Source organism: Nestor notabilis, unplaced genomic scaffold, assembly GCF_000696875.1.
Source record: "Nestor notabilis isolate BGI_N333 unplaced genomic scaffold, ASM69687v1 scaffold7230, whole genome shotgun sequence".
In the NCBI taxonomy this organism is placed as follows: Eukaryota; Metazoa; Chordata; class Aves; order Psittaciformes; family Psittacidae; genus Nestor; species Nestor notabilis.
Genome location: NW_009909619.1, coordinates 638 through 12,318, shown reverse-complemented (window position 1 = coordinate 12,318; position 11,681 = coordinate 638). Strand labels below are relative to the sequence as shown.

The window sequence follows — 11,681 nt, the reverse complement described above, 5'->3', positions numbered from 1 at the left end:
ATTTAGGAAAAGAGTCCCAGAAAAAGGCAGTTCCCATTCTGCCTGCCCCAGCACAGCCTTCCTGGCACTAGAAAGAGGGCCTGATGCTGAACCTCGTGATGACAAACTTGATATAGCTGCTGATTGCAAAGATGACATTGCCTGAGAATGGCAAGCTTTCTTAATCAAAACCTGTGCAGTGCTGCTCTTCAAAAGCAAGAACAGCACAAATTGCTGATCCCTGCAGTCTGTGGCTGCTGCTTCTCTGAGTTTTTATCTCAGACAGTGGCACTATCTGTACTCTTCCCCAGTCTTCTGCTCTGCTCACAGAAGTTCCTGTCTCAGCGGCTTGTCTTCCTCAAGATTCAGCCAACCTTGTTACTCACTTCATCCTTTGAGACTTTCAAGTGTGAAGTGAATAAGGAATAAGTGTCAGACTTTACCTGACACCCCTGGTGACCCAACACCTTCCCTCCAGTGCCTGAGTATTTTATAAAGCTCAGCACCAAATACCCATTGTTACAGCAATGTGTGCTGTCCTGCGCACAGCTCTCTGGTGTCTCTACAAAGCTTATTAGAATACAAATAGTAACTATTTATATTTAACACCAACAAGTGAACCATTGAAATAATCATTCCCAGTAAGGCCTCAATAAACCAGAAACTACGTCATAGGCAGCCTGACAGACAAAACCATTAGAAATTAAAATGTGAAAATGACTTTGGCCATTTTCCTCATCCTGCTGAGGAAAGCACTGACAATCCAGAGTGCTTACGGCTGGTTAGACTGGATACAAATTGCTTTGGGTTTAATGGTCTTTAGATTGCTACTCAAGCCTCAATTTTGAGTCCACTGAGCTAGGCTGAGCTTAGCACAAGAGGCTCAGCTACTGCACAGAAAGCCTGACTTCATCTGATGCTGGTGGCATCTGATGGGCTCAGCAGGGAAAGCACAGCACTGGCACCAGCACCAGCTCTGCAGGCTGCCTCGAAACCTGGCAGCAGCTGCACCCCCAGTAAGCAACACAACAAAGGTACCCACTGTCTGAAATAAACCAGGACAAACCAGGAGGCCAAGACCTGATCAAACCCTGGGTCTGCAGGCCTGTGCCCACAGGTCAAGCTATTCTGGCCTCCCAATCCCTCTTGCTGAGTTACATCAAGAGGACTCAAGGCGAGAAGCCCACCACCCACTTTGGCCAACCCAGCACATGATGCACAATGGGGAAGGCTGCTTTCGGCGCCCTGATCTTTCCTCAGGAGAATGGCATTCCTTGTGCCTTGCTTCACCTAGGACCATGGCCCCAGGCGCACGCTCACCCTCTCTGCCGTATATCCCTGGTCGGGGAGCAGGTCTCTTGGCCTGGAGTGTGGAGGTCCTCAGGGCAGGGCTGGCCACCACACCGTTGGCTGCCTTACTGGCTGCCTTCACTCCTCCATCCTGCAGCTTGGCCACCATCTTCCCCACCTCTGCCTCGGTGCGCGGGTGAGGCCGGCCCTCAGTAGGGGGATGCCCCGGCTCCTCTCCCCCCAGCCGGGGTGCGGGCAGGCGGCTGCGGTGCAGTGGCTTGGGGACCTCCGTGCTGCTGCTGCTGCCATTGGGGGTCTGGCTGTGCCGGTCTGCTGTGGAGCCAACAGGACAGACAGACACCGGGTTAGGAAGCAGCATGGAGGCATGGTGGTCTGTGCCCCAGAGCCACAAAGCTCCTGTGGTACCAAGAGACAAGCACGTGTGTGGTGGGGGATCGACAGACCCTCACCCTGAGCAAAACGCAAACAGCGAGTGGCTCATGCAAATGCTGAGGCATGAAGAAAGCTGAAACAGTATCACAGAATATACTTGTGGGTTCCTTTTAAATTTCCAGTGCTCTTGCTCATGACAAGTTGTGTAGCATGCTTTTACATCCCTCCAAAAATCATTCAACTCATCCCTCTTGCTGTGCTAGAGGCTCAGGCAGGGGATGCAGAAGCACTGCTATGAAACTGATTGCACTCTGCAGCCTTGCATCTAATGCTAATGCTTCTGCTCCCAGTTGGGAGAAACATTTAAATGCAAGGCTGTCTCTTACTACATGAGCAGTCTTGTGATTTCCATGAGCAATCTGCATCAATCGTGTTTTGACAGTGCCAAAAAATACACTTGTAGCATTAAGCCTAAAACATCATCAAAGCTCTAAAAAACTGTAACAGCGGAAAAGACTTTGTCTCTGACGATGTGACCACGGACACAGCCTGCAACGACAATTACAGCAGATCGCGTGCAGAGAGAAGCATGATTTTACATTGATGTGCCCTCAATATGATAACAAGGGACTCAGTATTTCCTTACAATCAAATGAATTTAACAGCTGCGTTGTACTTGGTCTAGAAAATACTGTCACTGGGTCTTGAAGAAGTTCTTGCTCTAGATATACAACCAGCAGGGACCTCTCAGGACTGCTATGGTCTGGTGGGACAGGGCTCCAGCAGCACACAGCCTCCACTCTCATCCCACCACCTCTGCTCCTCAGCTGCACTTGCATCACTTTGCATTTTTGCCTCTGAAGCAAAACCTCTTAGCTTAGCTAACAAAGAATGCTGCAAGTAATGGGAAAAAAATTCCCAAGGAGTTTGAGTTGTGAGATGATGCAGCCTATTTGTGAGGACTTTTTTGCTTTCCTTACTCGCTGAACAACTTGCTGTGTTTACAGCACTGGGAAGTGCAGTCCTGTGATTGCTCCCTGAAAGGTGCTAAAAGAAACAGGAGGGATGAGAGGCAGGTAAGGCACCAGTGAACAGTTGGACTGACCTCCACTTTCTTCTACAGAAGCGCCGAAGAAGACGGGTCTTTCCCTTAGAGGACGTTTGGAAATGGTGATGGGTTTATGCCGCCGGGCAGCTACTCTTGGAGGAGGCACTGGGGGAGCCGTGGTATCTTCTGGTGGGCCAGAGTAGATCTGTAAAGACAGACACATTTAGATGGCCTGACCCGAAGGGGCTGCTGCTGCACCTCCAGCCGAAGGTCCACCTGCCAGCACAGAGAGGGATGGTGGCCACCCCAGACACCTTCCCTACGGCCTCATAGCTCCAGCAGTGTAAGGTTCAGACCCCCCATCCCCAGCCAAGCACCATGCCGTGCCGGGCAGCTGAGGACAGCACACACCACATCAGGAGCAAAGACCCAGCTGCTGCCTGTGCCAAGGGCCGCCCAACTCCTCTCTTAGCCTGTGGCCTAAGACAGCCCTGGCTGACCCCAGAGGGCTGGAAAAGCTGCTCCAAACCACACTGACCAACCACAGCCCACAAGAACCTGGCAAGGCCCTCACAGCCGTTTACTCCAGCCCCATGAGCTCCGTGCCTCTCTGGATGGGGAGAGATGGTGCCCTCAAGGATCAGCAGCACCCGGGAGAGCCCCAGCTGCTGGGGCTGGAGCAGGGCCACTGCTTTAGTTACAGATCCATACATGTGTCCCGCTGTCGGCCTTCCTTTTGCCTGCTCTGCACCTTGCACACCTCCTGCAGCTCTAAACTAATGAATTCAGTAAAATCGCCAATATAGACAAAACGTGTAGAAGCAATTTATCCTGGAAGAGAAGAAGGGAGCTTTGAAGCTGACAGGTTCTGAGAAACATCAAGATTTCCACATCAGTGAGTTGATATAATCTACGGAAAGCACCCAAACAAATTGTATTAGATTTAATGCTAAAAACCCTTCAGCTCTTGGCTTACAACGAAGTGTGTGGCACTATGAAGTTGTCTTGGATGAAATATTGGCATAAAAACAATGATGCCAAGGAGTTTTATCTCATTTTCTCACTGGTGATATGGCACCTATTTGGTTGGGTTTAATTTAGAGGTTACTTCTGTCAGAGCTTTTTTTTAAGAGATGACAAAGAATTAAGCTTCAAGGAAGTTTCTTGAAGATCTGAACCACCACATTAAAGACCAAACCCAAGTGCTCTTGTGTTTTTCTAATGAATAGTAAGTGAATTTATATCAGGCTTTAGAGTCAGTTACTGTGGATGGGCTGGCATGAGTTGTTGAGACCAGAGGCTACACAGCCCATCCTGGAAGAATGATGGAGCTAGTCCCTTCCTGCTGTCAGCAGGAGATGGCCCAAGCTCAGAGGACAAGCGCAGGTGCCAGTCTCACCAACAAGCAGGGTCGCTGCTTTCTCAGTGCATGCTTTGTTATGGAAGAACAATTTTATTATGTCACTCATAAAAATTTTAAAATGAAGAAATTCAACATTCTGATTTGATTAAGCATGACATTTTGGTAACACAAATCAAAAGCATATTCTTTCTTCTCCCAGCCAAAAAGCAGTTCTGGAAAATCAAAATGGGGCTGAGAGAGAAAAACACAACCCCCTTTAACCTTCTTGATCTTGAAGACTAGGGACCGTGTAACACAGTGAGGGTGGGCACAGGGCTCCTCACCTGGGCAAGGGCAGACCTGAACTGCATCCAGCCTGTTCTGCCCAGGCTTCCCCTCAGCAGGCTCAGTACAAATACCATGTACTGTTACTCAGGCTTTGCTCCTGACTTACTGTGCCTGAAGAGAGGAGGAACAACACATCAAGGGCAAAGACCCAGCTGACCCAAAATGGGTCATGTCAACTGCTTTTCGTTCCCTATTTGGTGACCTCTGATGCTTAATGCCAAGCAGGGGCTCTGCCCTTTGCAGGGGTACTACATTTTCTTTGCTCCAGAATACAAGGTCGGGTGCATTCCCCCTGTCTGGATTCGGAGGAATTTGCTGTGACAGAAACAGCCCATGATTTAAAAGCAGCAGCTCATGTATTATTAAAATAGCAAATGATTACCTGCAGCAGGGCCATGTTTTTGAAACATCACCCTCATTCCTATATATTGACAAGAATCCAATATTGTTTTGAAAAGAAAAAGAGTAAGTTCTCCATGGATGCTTATAAAGATACCACAGAATGCTGTTTTCACAAGATGCTTTTCCACATCTGAAACCCATGCTAAACCCCACTGCAAACTACTCTTCTTAAGATGTGGCTGCAGCCTCTGCTTTGCTTCTGCCTTCTAAATGAAAATCCAAGTTAAACAACTTGAAAGTACAAAGATATTGACAGAGTCTCATATTTAGAAGGTTTGCACAGCGAAGAAGGCGTTTCCAGAATCATCAACTTATTTAATTTAACTGAAATATGAGCTGTGGAAACAGTAATTACACACTAAGACTTCACAAATAGTTTCTTTGTCCTTAGAGTCTTCATATCACACCATGTAAACCATATTCCCCTCTTCCTTCAGACTCATTTAAAGTGTTTGCTCATGTGTGAGCTGAAGACACTTCCAGCTCTGAAGCTGAACTTACAAGCTCAATCTAATAAATGTTACTAACTTAACCTTATGGCTGAAGAAATTAAAAGCAAGCAAAGAGACATCTGGCTTAATTAAAGATTTAATTCCATCTCCTAGAGGCGGCAGTATAGATGATGCGTTGACTCAGCCTGCACCACGGGCTGTACAATAGCGAAGGCAGAGGCTCAGCTCTCAGCAAGTTGTGTGAGGATCCCAGAATACAAGCAATTCACTGTTTTGCTGTGGGAACTTATTAAAAACATTCACAGAGATCTACAAAGAAACCAGCTTGTGTTTTTCATGAGTTTCTTGTGTGGATGCTCAAAAGCCTCTCCGAGTTCTTTCATTCCATTTCTCTCATTTCAATCCTGAGCACCACAATCAAATCCCACACTACGCATCTGGTCCTTGTTTGGTTGTTCCAAATCCACATCTGCTTTTCCAAGAACCTTACTCTTTCAGTTTTGGCCTCCTCTTCCCAAAAAGGGAGCTTCACTTCAGTACATGTGCTGCCCTGTCTGCTGAGAGCGCTACCCCAACCTCCTCACAACAAACAAACACCATTCTTCAAAGGATGGCTTTCCCTACTCTAAGACATAAGAGGTTGTTTGGACATTCTGTAAAGTATTACAAAAAGCTGAAGGACCAAACTCACTCCCCTGAACTTAGCATTGTTACCAGGAAAGAAATCTGGTCCCTGCTATGCTGACCAGAACGCAAATGCTGCTCAAGTTTTTAAATATTAACATACAACCACCTATCCTCCAGCCACCCTGAAAACCCAAAGCGATTGTATCAGATAGTACAAGGAGAAAGCGCTAACACAGGAAACAGCAGAAATCTCTGCTTTCCAACAGGAAACAAAATGCCACACGACAAAGCAGCTGTTGTCTACACATGAATTTTCAGTACCCACCACAGCAAACTAAGCCAGGCTGTGCACTCAGGCAATGCTCTCACACAAAAATGTTCAGCAAAGGTCTTGTGAAAGGCAGGTGCTTCTGGAGCCTCATCAGGGTGCATTGCCCCATGCTGAGCACTACCCTGTGCCGAGCTCTGCCTCACACAACAGGACCTGCTGCCTGCTCAAGTCTTCTCTGATAGCTCCACCCCAGGCAGCAGCTCCTCTCCCCAGGCCTGCCTGGATCCCAACAGATCGTAGGCACTGCTGAGTTATTTTCATCAACCTTTCAATACTTGTCTGCTTTGGGTTTTTCTCCCCTGTATTGTATAGTGTCTCATCTTGGACTGTGCCTGTTGAAACCAGTTATGCTCTGGTCTAGCTCCTGTCTTCAGCAAAGGAAAGCATAAAGTCCTGAAATGTCCAGGCATAGAAAAGGTTTTTGGTGTTTTGCTTTTTTTTCCCAATAAAGATTCCTCTTATTTAAAAACAAAAGATCCTAGACTCAGGGTGTCCTTCAGAACTAGCTAAAGGCAATAGCAAGAAACATACCTGCTACACTTTGTTTCCTTCTGAAGCATTTCAGAACAGTGTATTATATAAAATCATCCCAGTCCCTAAGGAGACTCTGGAAGAAGGAGCAAGAGCTCTACATCGTTGCCACAGCAACAGTTTGCATGAACAGGATGAAGCAGCCAGAAGCTGTGCCGCGCTGCTCCCGGGACTGCTGCCTGTACCTTCCCAAAGTGCTCGATGAGGATCTCAACCACTATGTTTTGGAACTTGATGTTCATCATCGCTGCTACGGTGTCCTCCTGTGCACGCATGAGGGTAGGTCCAAATATCACCCCCATGTTAGATGGTGACATCAGATTCTCTCTGCTGTGCTCACATATACTGTGGAGAGGAGGGAAAGAAGGAATAGGGTTTAGTTTGTTTGGTTTTCTTCAAACTGATCTTATTCCAAGCAACTAAAAAATGATACAGTAAGAATCAGTGGTTCAATTTTCTTCATTTTGTTTTAGGAGAATTTGTTTCCCAACCCTTCCAGAGACAAATCATGTCTCTAGCTCTGACATACACATTTGGCCAGGACAACCATTTGGAAGAGCAACATGCTGACAGCATTTTTATTTGATCCTTTCCCATTCCCAGCTCCTCTGTTAATTCTGCAATCAAAAGTCATCTGTGCAACATACACACAAAGGAGTAATTTAAATTGGAATATCCTATTTACTCGGAACTGACTTTTGCTTTAGTTTTCACACTCTCTGAAGGAGGAGGACTGAATGCAGGGAGCACGCTTCGGAGTTTTCATTAAAACTGTCCTGGGTTCAGCTACAGCAGTCATTTTTTCTCCTTCTTAGTAGCTGGTGCAGCTTTGGGCTTGCATTCAATGATTACATGACCTCCTTTAGCTGCTAGGATTTTCTTCTTCATAGGGTTCAATTCAAATCTTCTTTTCTGAGATTTCTCTCAGAAATCTCACCGTTTTCAAAGAGCAAAGCTCTCTCTGTCCAGGACTGTGCATGTCTGCAGAGCAGCACCAATAGCTGACTGAAGTACTGACCACTTAGGTGAGTACTACCTATTTCCAGAAGTAGACCACAGGAGAGACTCTGATGCTGACATGGAATGAATTCTGAGTTTAATTCTGGGTTTGCCCTGCAGCTCTGGTGTTAAAGAGGTTTCTGTCAGCATGAGAGGAGAGGGAACAGAATTTAAGCATAAACACTTGAAGGAACAAACACATTGACCACAAGCACAATGTTAGCTTCATCAGACCACAGCTCTGCCATTTACACAGGAAGGTTTCTAAAAACCACACAAACATGGGCACAAAAGGCTGGAACCAGGACCCCCAGCCAGGTCTCCTCGCCCTAAAGACAAGGTACAGCACCGAGAGCCAAGCACTCTACTTTGAGTGTCAGGGTGTGACAACCCCAGATCACTCCTGCTTATTTCTGAAACAGTCCCATTTTGAAAACAATTCCGAAAGTCCAAAGCAAGCCCTGTCATACAAAAGTCATTGGTTCTGGAAGCCCTGGTCCTTTCTGACCTGCACACAGACTGCTCCCTTGGTTTTGAGCTCAAGACCTAACGTTTGTATTAACTGGAGTGAGAGGTGACAATTTATAGCTATGCTGCCAGAGGGTATTTTCATGTTAAAATTATTCCCTGCATGGTGTGTGTCAGAAAGGGGATGAAAGTGGCAATTAGGAAGAGAAGCATCACTTAATGCAGTGGGTAGCAAAGATAACCATACCATCTGTGCAGTCCAAAAGTAAATTGCTAAAGGGACTGTGGTGGATATAATTTTGCAAAGCTGACACAGAAAAAAAAGGCTTGTTCTGCTGTTTCTATTACTCCCCTTACTCTGGCTTTAGAGAAAAACTTCTGCTTACTTGACAAGGTGTTGTATGAGGAGCTCTAACATCTCTCTGTTCTTGTCAGGTAGTTTATAGACCAGCGCATGAATGGCTCCCAGCCTGTAATCCAAGTTCTCGGATTCTGGTAACACAATGAAAAGGTAACACAATGAAAAGTTTGTGCCCACCACTTTCAAAGTAAAAACGTAAGATAAAGCCAAAGAAAATCCATGGGAGCTGTTCCTCCTTCAGCTGCCTGGCCAAACCCAGCGATGGGAGGCAGAAGGAAAGTGAGATTACATAGCAACAGGGTAAATCATTGTGAGAAACAAAATGAAGTGGAAAGTGGAAGAAATGAAGCTTGAAAATGGAAGAAAAGAAGCCAGCGTGGCTGGAGAAACAGGCTGGGCATGGCTGGGACCTGCCCTTTGCACCCTTACCCCATACACCAGCACACCTGGAGAAAGCACAGCCTCTCTGCTGGGTGTCTTATCAGCCCAGAGAGCTGTGATGCTGAACAAAATGGTAAAATGTCTTGCAAGGAAAAAAATTGAGTTCCTGCCCCAAAAAGGTCACCCTTAGAAGCATAAATAATCAAGAAACAGTAAAATACTCAGTGTGAAAAGAGTAGTGTGGGATGTTGGTAGTTGGGAATCTTAGTGGTGAGAGATTCTGAGGGAGGGTACGGAAGGGATTATGGTTTTGCACATACCCAGGCAACATTGGTTTAACCAGTAACGAAACTAATAAATCTTGGACTTAAGCATAACCAGTAGTGGTGGAAAATTTTCCTTTCCAAGAAAGAACAAGTGATATTAATTCTCTGGAGGTCCAAGCTTAGGAGAGGTGGGCACTCTCCTACCCTCCCGTTGAGTTCAAGGAGGCACGGGGGTGTGAAGGATGCTTTAATCCAAAGTGTTTCTGAGTGTATCATGAATTTCCAAATGCCAGTACTCTCCTGCTGAGGGAGATGACCAACTCTCTGTATCCCTCTAGTCTCCATCCCACCACACTGGCTCCAAAGATGCAGCCAGATCAGAATTATTATGGCTTATTTGAAATGGCCATAACAACAGGATGGCCGAGGATGGGCCAGTTCCACAGATGCTACTTGGCTAACCTCTGTTAATAGTGGTAGTGGCTCAGTCCCAAGAGCTGCAGCAGAAAAATATCTTTCATATACTAGTAGACACTTTGGATTCCACATTCCAGGACAAATTTCACAACCTAAAGGGTGAAAGTATCTATCCGTAGGGCAACAGCACATCCCATTCCCTCACAGGTTTTAAAATAAATATATTAATACTATTGAGAAACAATTCTTCTGGGACACTGGTGCTGATTTCAGGTTAGTTGACATCTCCTGGCTCTCCCAACCCGCCAAGAGCATGAAACCCTGTTGGAGGGAAGAGCACTGCAATAACTGCAAAGGGAGGAAATACCACATTTAAAGCACTCAGAAGAGAGGGTCACTCCTCTTTCTATGGGGGAAAGTAGCCAGACACCCAGTGTCAGGCTGGAAAAGCTCAGTCAAGTGACTTTGATGTACACTGGTCACAGAGGGCACGGCTAGGGACTGGTGGCAGCGCGGCGGAAGAACTTACTGGCAGCCAGGACCAACTCTTTGTGGAGCTTGTATGTCATGACGGGTTCTGATAGGTTCCTGCAATAACCAGAAAGAAAACAGCTCTGGCAGGGCAACTGACCGACTCCTGGCTGAGCTTGAAGGACCAAAAGGCAAACCAGCTCACTGTCCAGCACCACCAGTTCCCCGTCGCATCTTGCCCCCCAGCCAGTATTACTTAAACAGCTTTCCGCATAGGATGGGGTTTTTCCACAACTGGCATATTTCTCAAAATAGAAAAAACACCAAACCAAAACAAAAAGAACTTCTCCAAAATCAACCCAAAAAATGCATTCATCTTTCCAAAGCCTTTGTCAACGCATTACCCCTCCCAACAGCCAGGTGTTAACATCTGGCAGTTCACTCTGCTTTTCATGAGATCAGGCCCAAGCTCTTTTGCCCACTTGGGGCAGATGAGACCTGCAGCACTACCTGAGATAAAACTTCAGTGAGCTGGTAATCGTCTTGATGTCCCAGTCGCCACTTTGGAGATCCACATCCCCTGGACATTTTGGATCTGAGGGGAAAAACAAAATGGATTTAAAGTAAGGTCCGTCCTGGGGCTGTTAATAAATAGCATGCTCTCAGGGAGCAAATGCTTTTGAGACAAATGAAGCCACAGCAGCACAAGAAGAAAACTGACGATTCTCATGGCTGAAGAAGCAGACCAGCAATACCAGTGTTGGTATTTTGGAAAGGCTGGGGAGCAGTGCTAAGTAAGGACACAGGAAGAATTGCAAGGTAAACTTTAAGCAGTGGTGAAAAGTTAGTGAGGGAATATTTTCTACAGTTTGTTTTTTCCCAGCACAGCCAAGACTGGCAGAATAAAACATTTCAACAGATCCAAGACAAATTTTCTGGTATCCAAAATAATCTCAGTGTTCAGCTCCAATCCCCCCTTCACAGCTGCTCCCCTGAACACTTTTCTGGAAACATCCTCTCTTGCTGCATGGAGAGGAAGTAGCTTAGAGAAGGAGGAACAGTGGCGGGGAGGTACACACTGCTCCTACCTACCCTCACCAAACAACCGCATAAGTCCTGTGATATGATGAAGGACATGGGTGGATGATGGGGGTGGCTGGACTAAGGGAAAAAACTGCATGAGTTATTTTAAAAAGAAACAGGACTGAAGAGGAAAAAGAAAAAAAAATCTATTTCCTTACTGAAGCTCAGGATGAAACCCTTCTGCAGCAGTTATTTCTGTGGTGCTGGACTTTCCATCCTGAGCTCATACACAGTGGGGTGGCAAGTGGTTAACCAGACCAATGCATATAAATGAAATGAAAAGCCACTCACTGGTGGGGTTCAGAGGAGAAAACCACAAAGCTACTCACAGGGAGGGTGAGAATCAAGAAGCAATAAAAGCAATACTCAGCCTAAAAGTAATTAGTCACCAGGCAAGCATAACCAAAAGCTGTCTGAAATATGGCTCCACAGGAACCAGGCACAACTATACATCAGCACAAACCAGCCATTTTAATAAAAAACAATAGTAAA

At 46.2% G+C, this 11,681-nt stretch overlaps 1 protein-coding gene across 1 annotated transcript in view; it reads right to left on the bottom strand.

Moving 5' to 3' along the window:
• Positions 1-10,701, bottom strand: part of LOC104405095 (oligophrenin-1-like) — a gene marked incomplete at its 5' end in the record, with an annotated part of 12,982 nt that extends 2,281 nt beyond the window's left edge. Inside the window, 6 exons of the mRNA XM_010013732.1 lie at positions 1,300-1,602; positions 2,768-2,915; positions 6,929-7,088; positions 8,597-8,702; positions 10,165-10,223; positions 10,617-10,701. Of these exons, the coding sequence (XP_010012034.1) occupies positions 1,300-1,602; positions 2,768-2,915; positions 6,929-7,088; positions 8,597-8,702; positions 10,165-10,223; positions 10,617-10,701 (861 nt within the window). The remainder of the gene's footprint in view (positions 1-1,299; positions 1,603-2,767; positions 2,916-6,928; positions 7,089-8,596; positions 8,703-10,164; positions 10,224-10,616) is intronic.
• Between the last annotated feature and the right edge of the window lie 980 nt (positions 10,702-11,681).